General features: G+C 33.2%; 1 protein-coding gene across 1 annotated transcript in view; it reads left to right on the top strand.

Annotated features, from left to right (window-relative positions):
- Positions 1-19,347, top strand: part of LOC142353561 (sodium channel protein 1 brain-like) — a 111,620-nt gene that overhangs the window by 37,729 nt on the left and 54,544 nt on the right. The window contains exon 6 of the mRNA XM_075405825.1: positions 8,784-8,875. Within this exon, the coding sequence (XP_075261940.1) occupies positions 8,784-8,875 (92 nt within the window). The remainder of the gene's footprint in view (positions 1-8,783; positions 8,876-19,347) is intronic.

Raw genomic sequence — 19,347 nt, 5'->3', positions numbered from 1 at the left:
GCCTTGCTAGGCCTTCAGTTGCTCTCTTATGACTCTTAGGACTTTGAATAAATTTAATCTAGGAAAATTTCAGTGAAACTTTGAAAATTCACACTTTTTTGGCTCGTTTCTGTCCACATGTAGTCTAATCTCAATATAGAGGTGTCCAAAATTTATTCCAATTGAATAAAAAACTCCAACTATCAGTTTTTAACTATTAGTTTCTTGACATTCTTACAACAAAATTTCAAAAATTTTGTGAATTTTGCATATTTGCCTATATTCGAGGTTGTAATTTGTTACTTTTCCAAAACATCGCATTAAAGATAGCTTCAATTGGCTTTGAAAGACTGCTCAAAAAAACATTTTGGCAGATTTCAGTGAAACACTTAAAGTTTTAACGGCTGAAAAAATATTCTCGTGCCAAATTTAGTAGATTTTTTAAATTTTCGCCTCTATTCGTTGTTCTTTTTGTTGTTTGTAGTTTGTACGACATATTCCTGATAACCAAAAATTTTTTCTTCTATTGATTAGAATTTGAATCCTTTTCTGATTTTTGTTGTTAGCTGTCAGTTTTAATGACATTCAATTAACTTTTTTTTAAAAAAAATGTATTCAATTCCATTTTTTGTCCTTAATGTCATCAACAATTAACTTAGTCTCATTAATCACAGAGCTCATCAATGTTTTTACTGTCTATTTAGAGCTTAGAAATGTGTTTTTAAAAGAACTTCGTGAGCTTCCGATGTTGGTCAGTATTTATGGTACTTTCTCTTTCAAACAAGATCCAAATAAAATAAAAATTACATAAGCAAAAATTTCAAATCTTTTTTGTCTATATAAAATGTTATTGGTTTTAGTGTCATATTGTTTTAATAGCTCAATCACTTTTATTTCGATAGGTTGTTTGTGAAATTTCGATTTACTTTCAATTTGTCGTCTCATGATTCGATCTCACTAATAACAACCACAACTGGATTGCTGAGTTACAGGGTAATATATTTGTGTTTTAGGTTGAAATCTTTTGGTTCGTTTGAAGTTTTGAAAATGTTTGCTTCAAGGAAATCAGTGGACTTTCGAGCTTTTTGACCATATTTTTCTGTCAAGGTTGTTGCTTGGTCCTTATGACAACAGCTTGCATCCACTTTCCAACGAACCAAAAACCACTCTTTGTAATTGTTTCTTTTTCAACTAATGGATTTTTGGCATTGGTATTACGCATTTTCATAACAAGACTGTGATTTTTTGATATGTGCCAAGTTCTGATAATTTTTTGTTTCCTTGCGACTTAATCACATTAATGATATAGGCCAATTGACGTTGAAAAAAGTGCAACTGAAGGTGTTTTCCACGAATATTTCAATGCTTTTAACGGTTGCGACACCTTTTCTTGGTAAAAATTAATGGCTTTTTTGTCGTTCCCGCCGTTTTTTTTTTGTAGTCGTCTGACATGTTAAGGATGTTTTGTTTCCTCACAACACAGGAATTATTGAAACTTGTTTATTTGGACATTGGCCACGCTTGCTTATCACCAGCAAGCTGAAGTGATCTAGTTTCGCTAGTAAAATTGTGGTAAACGAAAATGACATAGCAAAGTTTACAAAAAATTCTTTGTCTCACTTTTTTTGGAAAAAAATTAACGTCAAATATAATTTAATATTCCTGCGCAGAAATGGCTCCTGTAAACTGTAGTATGAGTTTCAGTCGTTCTTCAAGATTTTATCAATGTTTCACTTCAAAGCAAAATAGTGCTCTATAAAAAACTCTACGGCTACTGTACCCTACCTACCTAAATTAGAATAACCCACCTGTCCGTTGAGAGCAATCCAGACGACCGTAGTCAATTTATGTTTCAAAAAAAACTTTACGTCAGAACTATGAACTCTAAATGAGTATCAGAATGAAGAAACTTCATCCCGATCAATTCTGATAGTAGACTATAGTTGAATGCGTTTGTAGTCAACTAGCTTCATTTTTGAAATCGAGTCCAGTTTTGCCTAAAGTTGTAAACATTCATCACACGTATACACATAGCCTATTTTTAAACTAGCGTGAAATCTATTGATCAAAGATCAATGTCATTCTTGCCGTTGTTATTACTCTCAAATTAAATTGGTCCTGCTCATGTTTTTTATGCGATCATTCGCACTTGTTTTTTTTTGTCAGTTAATTTTTTGTTTAACGATTTCTCCTTATAAGAGGGATAACCAGTTAAACCAACCCGAAACACGACATAAGTTCATGGTGTGAATGGCGGTCCGTAGAGTTTGACTCGCAATACTACCACACAACTAATAGTTAGTCAAATGTATGCAAGACACTCACATGCCTAATTTAGTTCTTTGAATATAAATTACGTGTTTAATTGCTCTCAAACGAAGTTTGCAGAAATTATATTAGTCTTGTCGGTCTTTTTCATGTAATTTTTCGCTTGACCGATTTTCCTCTGACGCTTTTGACTTTTCGTCCTCAAAAACGGGATAAACAGGTAGCGCCCAGCGGGCATTAAGTGCTCTCAGAGCCTTTCAGCTCTGTTTCAGCTCAAACTGTTTTGGAGACTTACAATTATACTTATGGTGTGATGGGCGGTTCTTAGAGGTTGAGACACCCCCATCCCCGTGGCTAGCTACTGACGAAGCTAACTGCTCGCCGGTCGTTTGATAGCAATTCACCCGACATTAGTCGGTTATGTTTTCATTTATTCATATCCTGGTTTTCTGTTGGAAAAAACTCGAAATAGAGTATTTAGGTTAAATAATTTGAAAAAAAAGAACATGCACAATGCTAAAGTACATAATAACCACCCTCATCGTTTAAGTCTGCGGTTATAGTCAGCCTATTAATTGCAAATCAAAAAATTTGAAATAAATTTTGGCGTTGTCTTTCTTTTAGGAGCTTGTCTGCTTGATCAATTTCATGATTTTTGAACTCAATTTGAAGCGATAATTTCGGTCACAACGCAATACGAAAAAAGTAAGGAAGCAAGTTATCTCAAGAAGATAAAAAAATATCTCGCTATTTTTAATGTAGAATGAGAAAAACGTATTTGAACAAAATTTCGCCTTCTTGCTTAAATTTTTTGTTCAAGTGCGGCAATTTGACTCGTTTTTTACTATTTTCCTCGCGTTGTTCTACGGCTTTTTTATAGTTTTCCAGTTAATTCCTAATCCGTTCTAGCTCTAGTTTTCTGCTTAGTCAATCAAAAGTCAGGAGCTCAGAAAATTGCTGTTCTGGACTCTGCGCTTTTAACTCCTCAAACATTAAAACCTTTTTTCCTTTTCCTCATTTCCCGAATTGTTCAAGATTTTAAATTCTCAAATAAAATGTTTTTGACCTTTGAAGCCAGTTTTGCACCTGTAAATCTGCTCGAAGTGTCTTTCAGCAGAAGTTGCTCAGCAAGTCAATCTAGAATCAACATATTTAGTGTTCAAAAATGAAAATGGAAAAGGCATCAATCCAAAGAGATGCCTGCTACTAGAACTTGTTTGTATAAGTCTTAGTTACTTTCTCTAATGCTTATTAGTATTAATACTATCCTCTGCATTCTCATTAAACATTAAGAGTAGGTCTGTCTACAAAAAAACTCAATATATATCACACTTTAAAATTGTTACTGTGCAACATTTGCTTTTCATTTTTTTGTTGTTTCAACCCCTATCATCAAGGGCGGCTACTTTCCCGCAACCTTCCGGTTTTGCTTGAAAAATTTTCTAGCATATCATTTGTGCAAATTTTTTAATTTTTCTTCACATCGAAAAATGACACGCTCTCATCCGAATAGAGTAACAAAATTAGTGTTAAAAATTTATAGTTTTTTGTCCGCAGCTAACGAATAATTTTTCACTGAGAAACACTGACAAACAGTGCGAAAATACAACAAAGTATTGTCACTGTTCTCAACAAATGCACACAACAAAAAATGAAATTGGGAAAACTTTAATTTATGAGGTGTAATGAAGTAAACAAAATTTCTTTTGACAAAAAAATGATTAAAACTTTAACATCATTTAAAATGAAGCCAAACCACATCTAAAATAAAGTTACGTCGATGTTTTTTCCTACCGAAAAAAAACAATATCTTGTTGTAACCGGCCCGTGATCATTGAAGCTGGTAAAATATCAAATAGTATGTTTGTCAACTTCTGTCAAAATCTGGAATTAAGGAAGCACGTCTGGAAGTAAGGAAGCAAGTTATCACAAGGAAATAAAAAATTATCTCGCTATTTTTAAAGTAGAGTGAGAAAAACGTATTTGAACAAAATTTCGCACACTTGCTTAAAGTTTTTTTTTTGACGTGCGGCAATTTGACTCACTTTTTACTATTTTCCTCGTGTTGTTCTACGGCTTTTTTTTATAGTTTTCCAGTTAATTCCTAATCCGTTCCAGCTCTAGTTTTCTGCTTAGTCAATCAAAAGTCAGGAGCTCAGAAAATTGCTGTTCTGGACTCTGCGCTTTTAACTCCTCAAACATTAAAACCTTTTTTCCTTTTCCTCATTTCCCGAATTGTTCAAGATTTTAAATTCTCAAATAAAATGTTTTTGACCTTTGAAGCCAGTTTTGCACCTGTAAATCTGCTCGAAGTGTCTTTCAGCAGAAGTTGCTCAGCAAGTCAATCTAGAATCAACATATTTAGTGTTCAAAAATGAAAATGGAAAAGGCATCAATCCAAAGAGATGCCTGCTACTAGAACTTGTTTGTATAAGTCTTAGTTACTTTCTCTAATGCTTATTAGTATTAATACTATCCTCTGCATTCTCATTAAACATTAAGAGTAGGTCTGTCTACAAAAAAACTCAATATATATCACACTTTAAAATTGTTACTGTGCAACATTTGCTTTTCATTTTTTTTGTTGTTTCAACCCCTATCATCAAGGGCGGCTACTTTCCCGCAACCTTCCGGTTTTGCTTGAAAAATTTTCTAGCAAATCAATTGTGCAAATTTTTTAATTTTTCTTCACATCGAAAAATGACACGCTCTCATCCGAATAGAGTAACAAAATTAGTGTTCAAATTTTGTAGTTTTTGTCCACAGCTAACGAATAATTTTTCACTGAGAAATTCTGACAAACAGTGCGAAAATATTACAAAGTATTGTCACTGTTCTCAATAAAAGCGCACAACAAAACCTGAATTTGGGAAAACTTTAATTTATGCGGTGTAATGAAGTAAACTAAATTTCTTTTGACAAAAAACGATTAAAATTTTGACATCATTTAAAATGAAGCCAAACCACATTCAAAATAAAATTGCGTCGATGTTTTTTCCTACCCCCCGGGTCGAGGTGTCAACGCTAAAAAACGCAAAGTTATGTAAGATTGGCGTTGAATGCGTAGAATTTATGTAAGATCTACGCTTAAGCGTAGATCTTACATAAATTCAACGCATTCAACGCCAATCTTACATATTTTGCGTTGAAATTTGGCGTAGATCTTACATATTTAGCGTTGATTTTTAGCGTAGATCTTACATATTTAGCGTTGAATTTAGCGTAGATCTTACATAAATTCAACGCATTCAACGCTAATCTTACATATTTTTGCGTTGAATTTTGACGTAGATCTTACATATTTAGCGTTGAATTTTAGCGTAGATCTTACATAAATTCAACGCATTCAACGCTAATCTTACATAATTTTGCGTTGAATTTTGGCGTAGATCTTACATATTTAGCGTTGAATTTTAGCGTAGATCTTACATATTTAGCGTTGAATTTAGCGTAGATCTTACATAAATTCAACGCATTCAACGCTAATCTTACATAATTTTGCGTTGAATTTTGGCGTAGATCTTACATATTTAGCGTTGAATTTTAGCGTAGATCTTACATAAATTCAACGCATTCAACGCTAATCTTACATAATTTTGCGTTGAATTTTGGCGTAGATCTTACATATTTAGCGTTGAATTTTAAAGTAGATCTTACATATTTAGCGTTGAATTTAGCGTAGGTCTTACATAAATTCAACGCATTCAACGCTAATCTTACATAATTTTGCGTTGAATTTTGGCGGAGATATTACATATTTAGCGTTGAATTTAGCGTAGATCTTACATATATTCAACGCATTCAACGCTAATCTTACATAATTTTGCGTTGAATTTTGGCGTAGATCTTACATATTTAGCGTTGAATTTTAGCCTAGATCTTACATATTTAGCGTTGAATTTAGCGTAGATCTTACATAAATTCAACGCATTCAACGCCAATCTTACATATTTTGCGTTGAAATTTGGCGTAGATCTTACATATTTAGCGTTGATTTTTAGCGTAGATATTACATATTTAGCGTTGAACTTAGCGTAGATCTTACATAAATTCAACGCATTCAACGCCAATCTTACATAATTTTGAGTTGAATTTTGGTGTAGATCTTACATATTTAGCGTCGAATTTTAGCGTAGATCTTACATATTTAGCGTTGAATTTTAGCGTAGATCTTACATAATTTTGCGTTGAGTTTTGGCGTAGATCTTACATATTTAGCGTTGAATTTTAGCGTAGATCTTACATATTTAGCGTTGAATTTAGCGTAGCTCTTACATATTTAGCGTTGAATTTAGCGTACATCTTACATAAATTCAACGCATTCCACGCCAATCTTATATATTTTGCGTTGAAAGTTGGCGTAGATCTTACATATTTAGCGTTGAATTTTAGCGTAGATCTTACATATTTAACGTTGAATTTAGCGTAGATCTTACATAAATTCAACGCATTCAACGCCAATCTTACATAATTTTGCGTTGAATTTTGGCGTAGATCTTACATATTTAGCGTTGAATTTTAGCGTAGATCTTACATATTTAGCGTTGAAATTAGCGTAGGTCTTACATAATTTCAACGCATTCAACGCCAATCTTACATATTTTGGGTTGAATTTTAGCGTAGATCTTACATATTTAGCGTTGAATTTAGCCGAGATTTTACATAAATTCAACGCATTCAACGCCAATCTTACATATTTGTGCGTAGAGTTTTGGCGTAGATCTTACAAAATTAAGGTTGAACTTTTTGAATTCCGTTTCAGACCACTTTATGATTTCAAAAGTTTTTCAAGTTTTTTTTTCAAAAAGTCAATTTTTTCACTGTTTCGATACCTATACTTCACAGGTGAGAAAAGCAAAGTCAGCAAAAAACCACTTTTTTGTGCTCTTTTATAGTGCAAAATCCATTTGAGATCATTTTACGATTTCAAATTTTTTCAAGTTTTTTTTTCAAAAAGTCAATTTTTTAACTGTTTCGTGTTTCGACCCTATACTGCACAGGTGAGAAAAATCACTTTTTCGTGCTGTTTCAAAGTGCAAAATCCGTTTCAGACCATTTTACGATTTCAATACTTTTTCAAGTTTTTTTTCGAAAAATCAATTTTTTTACCGTTTCGACCCCTATGCTGAAAAGGTGAGAAACGTGAAGTCAGAGAAAAATCATTTTTAATGCTCTTTTATAGTGAAAAATTCAATTGAGAGCATTTTACGATTTCAAATTTTTCAAGTTTTTTTTTCAAAATTCAATTTTTTAACTGTTTCGTGTTTCGACCCTATACTGCACAGGTGAGAAAAATCACTTTTTAGTGCTGTTTCAAAGTGCAAAATCCGTTTCAGACCATTTTACGATTTCAATACTTTTTCAAGTTTTTTTCGAAAAATCAATTTTTTTACTGTTTCGACCCCTATGCTGAAAAGGTGAGAAACGTGAAGTCAGAGAAAAATCATTTTTAATGCTCTTTTATAGTGAAAAATTCAATTGAGAGCATTTTACGATTTCAAATTTTTCAAGTTTTTTTTTCAAAAAGTCAATTTTTTAACTGTTTCGTGTTTCGACCCTATACTGCACAGGTGAGAAAAATCACTTTTTAGTGCTTTTTCAAAGTGCAAAATCCGTTTCAGACCATTTTACGATTTCAAAATTTTTTCAAGTTTTTTCGAAAAATTAATTTTTTCACTATTTCGAACCCTATACTCCTAAGGTGAGAAACAAGAAGTCAGAAAAAAACTTTTTTAGTGCTCTTTTATAGGCTAAATTCAACGAAATATATGCAAGTTCTACCCTTAATTCAATGCAATATATGTAAGATCTACGCTAAATCAACGCAAAATATGTAAGATCTACGCTAATTTCAACGCAAAATATGTAAGATCTACGCTTTATAAGGATTGCGGCTCTTAAGGAAACCAAGGTACGGTGGCGCAATGGTAGAAGAGGCGACAAGTAAACAGGAGGTCATTGGTTCGAGTCCCATACCCAGAGTTCTACGCGTTGATTTTTTGTAAGATCAACGCTAAATTCAACGCAAAAATATGTAAGATCTACGCTAAATTCAACGCTAATTATGTAAGATCTACGCTAAATTCTACGCTTAATATGTAAGATCTACGCTAAATTCAACGCTAAATATGTAAGATCAGCGGCAACTAGCGTTGACAAGTTGGAAAATTCACCGCCATTTCTTACATAATTTTGCGTTGAATGCGTTGAATTTTTGTCTTCAAATTCAACGCATTCAACGCAAAATTATGTAAGAAAATTGCGGTGAATTTTCCGACTTGTCAACGCTAGTTGCCGCTGATCTTACATAATTTTGGCCAAATTCCTCGGCCCGGGCCAAAAAAAACAATATCTTGTTGTAATCGGCCCGTGATCATTGAAGCTGGTAAAATATCAAATAGTATGTTTGTCAACTTCTGTCAAAATCTGAATCTTGTATTGAAGAGAAATAATCGTTAGTAAATTAGCTCAGTGATTCCCATGAGCAGCTCCAGAAAAGTCTGACAGGTTTGTGATTGGTTAACTGCTTGATTTAGGAGTGACTCGTACGACTACAGTGACTGACTTACTGAGGATTCTGAGAGCAGTTAGACCACTCAGAGCAGTCCAGCAATGGGAGAACACTCGCGTTGGTATTTTTATACTGTAACACAAGATCTGAATAGGCATATCGACTAGAATAACTGAGTACTTTTACAATCACAGTAAATGGGAAAGACAAATGGGTTCTCCCTTAAATTTGTATTTTGCCTAGTTTGAGAAAATAATACCATATAAGATATAAGATATATAAATTGATATCGATACTCTAGAAAAGCCAATCGATTCCTGGGTCAGCAACGAATTAATTCAGATCTATACGAAGCAAAATAAAAAAATAAAGAGTTTGATGTTCAAGATCGTGCAAATTGAAAACAAGGATGATTAATTGCTCGCAAACGAAGTTTGTAGCAATTATCCATTTTTCACTCAACCGACTTTTCATCTAAACCATTTGACTTTTTGACCTCAGAAACGAGATAAACAGGTAGCGCATAGCGGGCATTAAGATCTCTTACAGCCTTTCAGCTCACTGATCTCCAAGTATGCAGTAAAGTTTGACCCTTTCCCCGCCAAATACCTGCTGTCTTTTTTTACAATCCAAAGAATTTAGATTTTATTGGTGCTATGTCTTTTTCACAATTCAAAGAGTTTGAATTGTACTGGTGCTCTGTCTTTTTTAAGACTGGAAAAGGACTAATGGTGATCTATCTTTACAATCCAAAGAACATAAAATATATTGGTGCTCTGTCTTTTTTATATAAGTGATAGCTGAGGCTATTACCTGCCTTCTCTTGGTTTTTACAGTCAAAAATATTTGGATTGTAATGATGTGCTGTCTTCTCAGATCTCTTCACACTTTTTCAGGTTTTTTTCAACTTTTTGAGAAATCAAATTTAAATGGGGATTTTAATCAAGTCGGAGCAGCAGAGGGAAAAAATCAAGTAGCTTGTAAACGTAATTTTTTCTATTTACATCTGAAGTGGAGTAAGGTATTGGTACGTATTTGAATATTAGGTTTGTGAAAGCAATTTTTTTCACTTGGGGCAATTTCACTGCTATTTTCAGTGTTTCTCTTGAGTGCTATTAATATGACAAATATGTTTTCTAGTGGTGCCTATTGGAAACTGATTGAAATCATTGAAGGACAACTAATGCTTTTTAAAATTTGTACAGTTAGTTGTCATAAAATGTAATAATGACTGTATCATTGGTTGATAATTGGGCAGAATTGAACTTAACTAATAATTTCAGTTTATGGTCACTTGTTTTCAAGACCTTGTCACTAATTTTTCACCAAGTTTGTGTTGTTGAGTTATGAGAACATATGCTGTACTTTTTGTTGTCTCGTCGTTTACTCTCATTAGAGACAGGTCAGAAGCTATTATAAATTATATTAAAAGGTTTAATTTTTCACTTCATTGCTAGTTTTTTTCTAAAAAATTGACTACATTGACTTAAATTGACTCACAAAAATATTAGCGAATGTATGAAGTCTACAAAATTTGAATGCTGAAATTGCTGTTAATTGCGCTCAAACATAGTTTGTAGCAATTACATTAGTCCTCTTGTCTTTTGTATGCAATTTGTTGTTTGACAACCCATTTTTTGCCTCGCCCGTTTGACTTTTATCCTCAAAAACGGAATAAACGATAAACGGGTGGAACCCAGAGGTCCTTAAGTTCTCTTAGAGCCTTTCAGATCATAAGTCTTCAGGTACGCGATACACAAAAACTGTTTTGAAGACTGATACTCATGGTGTAAAGGGTGGTTCTTAGAGTCTGACCCCACCCCAAAGAACACACCCCGCCCCCACTTCAACCCTCTCCAACAGCAGCTCCCCTCACTTCATTCCACCATCAAGCACCCGAGAATATTGATCTGGGCAGGTTCAGCCAAAGATCCTCCCTCACAGTTGCCCCCATCAAGCCCCCATGCAACTCCAGCAAACCCCCCACTGCGGTCACCTCGCAACCCCTCAGTTAAGCTAAAGACAGCCTCGCTAAACAATAGCTAGCTTTTGAAAGCAGTAACAATGTCAATTTCAATCGCAATGAGAATGTCTCTTTAATGACGCAACTCTCATTGGTTCCTCAAAGATTCCTAATTTATTTGATTTCTTCGTTTCAGTGTTTAGCAGACTTTCTTTGACTTGTACACTTTTCATTTCCAAAGAATTTTACTGAATTATTAAATTTTAAGATTATTCGTTGCACTTATTAATAGCCGCCCTCATCTTCTCAGCCGGCTATTATAACGCTCCTATTTTTCACAATTGAAAGAATTTGAATTGTATTGGGGTGCTGGCTTTTTCAAGTCCATTCAAAGTCAGTTCTAGGTCTAGTTTTCTGTTTAGTCAATGAAAATTCTTTGAATTGTACATCAGGACTTGTCCTGCTATGTATTTTTTAAGATCACGCATTTTTTACGCATTTTCATGATTATTGAAGTCAAATTGGAGTAGTGATTTTGGTCATATCGAAACAGAAAGTGGAGCGAACAAGCGAGTGGTTTTGCGGCGTGAAACTTTTTCGCTCTAATTTTAAAGTAGAGTGAGAAAACGATGTTTGAACAACAATTCGGTTTCTCGCTAGTGGTTTTTTGTTCACATGCGGCAATTTCACTTGATTTTTACAGATTTTTTCATTTTTTGGATCGGATTTTTTTCGAAATGGTTTTCCCAATTCATTCATAGTCCGTTCTTGGTCTAGTTTTCTGTTTAGTCAATGAAAATTCTTTGAATTGTGTGTCAGGACTTGTCTTGCTATGTATATTTTAAGATCACGCATTTTTTACGCATTTTCATGATTTTTGAAGTCAAATTGGAGTAGTGATTTTGATCATATCGAAACAGAAAGTGGAGCGAACAAGCGAGTGGTTTTGGGGCGTGAAACTTTTTCGCTCTAATTTTAAAGTAGAGTGAGAAAACGATGTTTGAACAACAATTCGGTTTCTCGCTAGTGGTTTTTTGTTCACATGCGGCAATTTCACTTGATTTTTACAGATTTTTTCATTTTTTGAATCGGATTTTTTTCGAAATGGTTTTCCCAATCCATTCATAGTCCGTTCTTGGTCTAGTTTTCTGTTTAGTCAATGAAAATTCTTTGAATTGTGTGTCAGGACTTGTCTTGCTATGTTTTTTTTATTTCGTCGTCATGATTTTTGTTACGACCATATGACGTCACAGCCACTTTTTGATGATTCCTTCATTCAATTTCGACTGAATTGCATGTGTGACGTCATTTTTCGCTCTTAGTGGAGCGAGTTTTTTTGTTCAGGCGCGTGATAAAATTTTTGGTCACACTTGACTTACCTCACTCTCAAAAATGACTTCTTTACTTTGAAATTGACTTTTATTTACTTCAATTCAAGGAGATTAGTTCAAATGGGTGTGTGTCACTCTAAATGAAGGTTATTTGAGATCAACTAATAGAGGCAGCAATAACTTATACAGATTTTTAATCAAAATATAACAGATCAGCCTTCAATGAAAAGACGAATATTTTTGGTCTGTCTTTTTTACTGAGCGAAAAAGCGAGTGGTTTTGCGGCGTGAAATTTTTTCGCTCGAATTTTAAAGTAGAGTGAGCAAACGGTGTTTGGACAAAAATTTGGCTTCTCGGTAGTGGTTTTTTTGTTCACACGCGGCAATTTCACTCTGATTTTTACTGTTTTTTCAATTTTTTGAATCGGATTTTTTTCTAAATGGTTTTCCCAATCCATTAACAGCTCATTATTGGCCTAGTTTTTTGTTTGCATTAAATTTTTATTTCTCGCTAGTGGTTTTGTTTTTGTTCACATGCGGAATTTTGACATTGATTTTATGTTTTTTTCTTATTTGCTTTATTTGATATTTTAAAATGGTTTCTCAAGTCACTCATAGTCCATTCTAGGTCTAGTTTTTCTATTTAGTCAATGAAAATTCTTTGAATTGTACGTCAAGACTTGTCCTGCTATGTTTTGTACTTCGTGGAACTTTTTTTGCTTTACCCATTTTGCCGCGTTTTCGACATTTTGCGTGAAATCTCTTTGACTTTTCTAGCCTAGTTTCACTCTTCTGTCATTCTGCTCAAAGTCCTTTTAAACAGCAGCTGCTCAGCAAAGCAATTCAAAATGAAGAGAGTCAGTATAAAAATCAAAGTCAGAAATAGAAACGGGATAAACCCATAAAGCCCATTTTTAGATGCCCGGCACTTGAACTTTGTTATCATAAGTTTTAGTTACTATCTATAATGCTTATTGGTATTGATACTAGACCCTGTAGCCTCTCGGTGAGAGAAAGGAGTATGTTCAATAACGAAATGACATTAAAAAAAATCGCACTTAAAAATGTTTTTATACAGAAATCAATTTTTGTTGATATTTTGTTCTTTCAATCCCAATAGAGTTATGGGAATCAACGGCGGCTATTTTCCGGCAATCTGCCGGGTATGTTTACTGTATCATCACTTAATCTCCTTAAGGGAAGATGGCAACAGTTGCTATTGAGAAACAGGAGAATCTAATTAGTCGCTTGAGTTCACAGCAATCGGTTTTTAGACGTTGGTTGACAGCTGCTTTTCAAAAAACGAAATTGATTTTTTTTCTACCTGAAGTGTTTTATTAGGTCTTTTCACTTAATTTTAATAACAACAATAAAATATTATTGAACTATTAGTGCAGCGTAATTTCAGTCAAGTTATTAGCTCAAACTTTTTGATGACGTTTCTTTTCACTTAGATACCATTTGATTTTTATATGTTTAAGTGACTTTGTGAATGTTAACTTCATTTGTAGTTTAATTGTTAATAGCCGCACAGCGATAGCTGAGGCTATTATTGGCCTTCTCTTGGTTTTTTTTTATTTCGTCGTCATGATTTTTGTTACGACCATATGACGTCACAGCCATTTTTTGTTCATTCGTTCATGCAATTTCAACTGAATTGCATGTGTGACGTCATTTTTCGCTCTTAGTGGAGCGAGTTTTTTTGTTCATTAAATTTTTGGTCACACTTGACTTACCTCACTCTCAAAAATGACTTCCTCACTTTGAAATTGACTTTTATTTATTTTAATTCAAAGAGATAAGGTCAAATGGGTGTGTATCACTCTAAATGAAGGTTATTTGAGATCAGCTAATAGAGGCAGCAATAACTTATACAGATTTTTAATCAAAATATAACAGATCAGCCTTCAATGAAAAGACGAATTTTTTTGGTCTGTCTTCTTTACTGGTTTTTTTTAGACTGCCGATCTACGAATCTATTGCGGCTATTTTCTGGCAATCTGCCAGCTATGTTTCTTTTTTCAGTCATTAAAACTAATGAAAGTTTTTTTATGACTTTGTAAATTCTGAATTTTTTTTCTGCTGATGTTAAGAGTTTTCGATTATGGTTGTGAGGTTCTCTTAGGTTGGAGGCACTTTAATTGTAAAGTAATTAGTCATGTTAAATTTTTGTTCTGTTATTGAGGACTTGTCCTGCTATGGTTTCGTGAACTCAGTTCACGTTTTGATCACGTTTTTGTTATAGATAAGTAGCGATTTTTACGTATGATTTGTGACTTACTCACTGATTGCTCCAACTAAATGGATTTTAAATTTTTTTGCAAATTGAATGACGAAATTTAGTGAATACGGTCAATGTCAAAAGAACAAACTCAAAAAACGGGCGAAATCAATAAAACCTGTTCACGAAGTCACGGTTCATTAGATTATCAAAGTTCATTACAGCGATAGTTAGTTGACTTTATTACTAAGCTTAATATTTTGAAATTTAGACGTTGAATTAAGTTTATTTTTAGAATATAACTGAAACTGAACACAAAATTTGAAAATTTTTTGAAAATAAGTGACAATTTCTGTCATTTTCTATCTTTTTTCTTCTTCTTGTTTTTCCCAATGTGCGTCAATCTCTTCTGTTATGCGGTAATCTGTCGCGAATGTCAACACTCCTGTAATCTTTTTATGCAATTTTTTGTTTAACCAATTTTTCGTCTGTCCAATTTGAGTTTTCGTCCTTAGGATAATCAGGTAACGCTTGGAATGCATTAAGTTCTCTTAAGACCTTACGACTTAGCAACCTTTTAAGAATGCAATTCGACCGGAGCCAACCGCTTGACCTCCTCCCCGTACTCCACTCACCCCCTCCCACTCGTCACTTGTTTGAGAGCAATTTTTCGGGCGTTAGTCGGTGATGTTTTTTTTGACACTATTTGTCACTATTTGTCGTAAAACATTATTGAAAACTTAATTTTTTGCCCCATCTTTTGATTATTATTTCTGTTGTCTGATCAACTATTGTCTTTAATGGCGGTATCATGGGTGTTTAATGGGGTCAAAATGGATCTAAGTAAGTTTTCGAGTTAATGACAAGTTTTCATGTCTTTTACACTATTTGTTCTCACAATACTTTGATGATATTTTGGGTTTTGAGAGCATTTGTTTTACAGTTTGTTGTTCTATCAACTTCTTTCGGAATAGTTCTCATAGGTTGTTGATATGAGCCAATTAGTCCAATTTAATTGTTTCAGTTCAAAGCTGTTTCTTTGTATGACTTATCTCGGTGTCATTTTTTTTTTTGAATTTTGAGTTTTGTTAGTATTTGTTGTACCTACTGCTGTTTTATCACTTCATCTCATTAATGTTAGATTTCATCGGTTGGTTTTGAGGGAAAAGTGAATCTAATTTGTCGCTTCAGTTCCTAGCAATCGTTTTTAAGATTTTGACTTGTGGTTTTCGAATAAGTTTTTTGTGGTTTTATTGCTTAGTCTCAAAATTTGTTTTTTAAATATTTTTCATTATGCGAATCTTGTCTTTATTTGTAATTCAATTGTCTGTTTTTCTATTGTTCGTTTATCAGATCTGCTTAAAGGAATATTGTTACTTCTAAAAGTTTCTTCTTTTTGCTGTATTTAAAGATTTTGGCCTGGAGTTATGTGCTTTTCTTACCTTTACGCCAGAATGTTGTAATAAGTACCAATTCTATGTAAGCGTAGAGTCAAATTATTTCTAATTTTAGGGATTCTTAAGAGTTTAAATCTTGGAAAAAGAAAATTTCCAACTGTTTCTAGATTTTTTTTGTCCTTTTGTTCAAATATGGACGATCATTCATGTATATCATATAATTTTTTCTTATCCCACTCTCAAAAATAACTGCATCACTCTGAAACTGACTTTTCTGTACTTTATTTCGAAGAGATGAGTTCGAGTGAGTTCGGGTGTCTCTCTATTTGAAGGCTATTCGAGGGCAGCTAGTAGAAGCAGCAATAAATGAAAGAGATTCTTAATCAAAACAAAAAGATCTTTGTATTTGATAAGACGAATATTGTTTTTTGGATTCGTTCTTTTATAATCTTTTTGAGACTTCAGATCTACAAAGCTATTGCGGCTATTTTCTGACAATCTTCAACCAATGGTATTTCATGTAAGTTGTTTTCACACATTTTTCAATGACTTTGACTTTTTAAAACTGGATAGACAGGTAGCATCCATGAGGAATTAAGTTTCATTATAGGTCTTAAACTGGCTTTAGTAGTCTTTCAATTTATGTGCTGAGCGTGCTGGAAAGCCTAAATTCAAGCTAAAAGGTCAGTTTTTGTACCTATTGTGTTCAAATTGGTTCATTTTTTCATGTTTTCCGTCATTTTTGTTTTAACGTTTTTTTAATGGTTATAGTTTTGCATTGCAAGCAAAAACTTGTTTTTTGTCTGCTTTTTGTGCTATATACTTTGGTAATTCAAATTTTCCCAAAAATTTTGTCGGTTTTCGGATTTTTGATCCTCAGTGGTCAATGAAACATTTGTAGGGCTGTAAAATGGGCTACTGGATCGTTTCTATAAATAGTATAGTGAATCTGCAAATTTCATATCAAGAACTTTGGCGGCGTTTCAAAAAAATGCAATTCTATCAAACTTTTTAGAAAATCTCTGCCACTTTTTGCGTGCTTTGTCCTCTGACTAAATCAAATCAATTCAGATCTTGAATGTGGTTTACGAGATAGTTTCTAGACAGATTTCAGTTTAAAGAAATGGTTTTGAAGATTTACATGTTACAATTTTGAGCGTCTCTATAATATAACTTGCATTTTTTATCAAGTTCTTTTATTTTTAGAGGTTCTTATTATGCAGGGGCCAGTTAAGTTTTTTTAAATGAATAAATTTACAAGAATTAATTTATTGGAGAGCTTATAGATATTAAAAAATGGTTTTCAATATTTAAATTTCTGGCAAGTTTTCAAAAAAATGACTATGGAATACTGAATAGTTTTAGTTCCAACGAAATGCCATTTATGATAATAGTTTATCAAGTTTTGGAGATTTTTCTATAAAATGTGCTATTATATCTATTTTTGTCGGGAAATTTTTTTTAACTTTTTCAATTTTTCGATTTGCAGGGTCCATGTAGCTTTTGCATCTGTTGATACGTATATTTTAGTTGATTACTTCTTAGGTTTGGGAACAATAGCGTCAAGAACTTTAATTATGTAATGTTCGCTAATTTTCTCAAATTCAAGTTTTTCGTCCTTCCTGTTTCTGTTTGTCTCTCTTGTGCGGCAAGATCTCTGCTTGCGTGCAAATAAAAAGCTGTACAGTTTTTAGCATGGAACAATTGATTTTTGTTTTGAGTAAATAATTTTGAAGAGTTAGAAATGATTGCAATGGTTTTTTGTTTTTAAAGTTTTGGGGAAATTTTTTACTTTCAAATTTTCTGAGCGCTAATAGTCAAAATTTTTTGTGCTTGGTGAAGTCACTATCCATGGAATTTAACCTTAAAGTTTTCGTGTTAAAACTTTCCCGATAGAAGTTAGACATGTTTGCAATGTCTGAGTTAGACATGTTTGCGATGGTTTTTTTTGTTTTGGAAGTTTTGGGAAATTTTTGTCACTTTCAAATGTTCTAAGCTTTTAAGGTCAAAATTTTTTTGTGCTTGGTGATGTCTCTATTCATGGAATTTAACCTTAAAGTTTTCGTGTTAAAACTTTCCCGACAGATGTTAGACATGTTTGCAATGTCTGAGTTAGACGTGTTTCCAATGGTTTTTTGTTTTTGAAGTTTTGGGAATTTTTTGTCACTTTCAAATGTTCTAAGCTCTAATAGTCAAAATTTTTTGTGCTTGGTAATGTCTCTATCCATGGAATTTAACCTTAAAGTTTTTGTGTTAAAACTTTCTCGACAGAAGTTCTAGTGGATCTTGATTTTCAAGGCCTTGGCTTTCAATCGGCTAATCCTGAAAGTGATATGATGGCCAGGTACAATAGTTTTTCATTCAATTCTTCGGACTGTTCTTTCATGACTTGTCTTGCTAATAATTTAATCCGTTTCTACGAAATCCCTTATTCTCTGCTGAACAATTGTCAAGCAAAAAGGGATATCAGAATAGTTTTTTGTTCAAATCTGAGAGAGAGAGAGAGCAGAAAATCTCAGTGTGAGCAAATTTTCGCAAAGCAAATCAATGCGGTTTTTTGGTAGCACTTTTTAAGTTCTAACGCAATTTTTTTTGAAGAAGGGGGTTTGTAAAAATATCTATAAAATGAAGGCTACTATGATGCATCTTTTTCACGAAAAATTTTGGTGGATTATTTGATTCTGCGATTTCCATTTTTTCTCTCTAGTTATACATAACTTAGTCGGCAAAAAAATTTTTGTTTAATCGCTAATTGTTTTTTGCTTTTAACACCATTTGTTTTTGACAGTTTTTTATTGTTGGTTGTTTCCTGCATTTGTTGCTACCTTTGATGCATGGTCGCCAAAATGTTTTCTCGAATTTGATATACACTCTCGAACTATCGATAGATGAATGCATTTTGAAGATATCAAGCGTCAGTTGGTCGGTTTAACTAATTTGAGGGCACATATTTTCATTGACAAATATTTTTGTTGTCCTTTTTTTGTTTCTAAGTAGTTTTCTACAAAGTTGGCGCTTGCTACCTAAACTAATGTTGTGTGAAGCACTTTCAAAGTTGATGTTTTTGAACATAATAAGTTTGATAAAACCAGTTTTTGAAAAGAAAATGAAAGAAAAAGTTTTAGCTTTTTGTAGTGCTCTGTTTAATTGCTCTCGAACGAAGTTCAAGTTCGTAGCAATTTTTGTACATGTTTTGGTCTTTTTGCTTCACCATTTTGCTCTTTTCTTCTAGAACACTCTTTGAGATCTCAACTGAATTCTTCACGCTTCCTTTCTTCGTTTTTGCTTGTTGCTAAAATAAAATCAATTGCAACATAGCGAAAAGAAGGTGCTGATAGCCGAGTGGGCTATTATTCTGGTGAGGGATCGGGAGATCAATGATTCTAATCCCGAATATTAAGGACGTCTTGGTATAATTTGCTTTTTAGGGAACAGTTTTTTTGTTTAAAAAAACTGATGTTTTGTCTTCACTTTCTTCAATTCCTCTGTTAGTAATTCAAGACAGGTTTTACTATGTTTTTACTTCGTCGAAGAAAGATTTGTTAGTTTTATTACCTTAGCTCACAGCTTTTTCAGCATATTAAGTGAAATCGTTCTGACTTCTTTAGGCTAGTTTTACTCTTTTCTTATTTTTTCAAAGTGCACCTAAATATTAGTTGCTCAGCAACCAACCAAGAA

The sequence above is a fragment of the Convolutriloba macropyga genome, chromosome 14 (assembly GCF_964194025.1).
Source record: "Convolutriloba macropyga chromosome 14, txConMacr16.3, whole genome shotgun sequence".
Classification (NCBI taxonomy): Eukaryota; Metazoa; Xenacoelomorpha; order Acoela; family Convolutidae; genus Convolutriloba; species Convolutriloba macropyga.
Note: the sequence above shows the minus strand (reverse complement) of the source record. Positions and strands in the feature narration are given on the sequence as shown.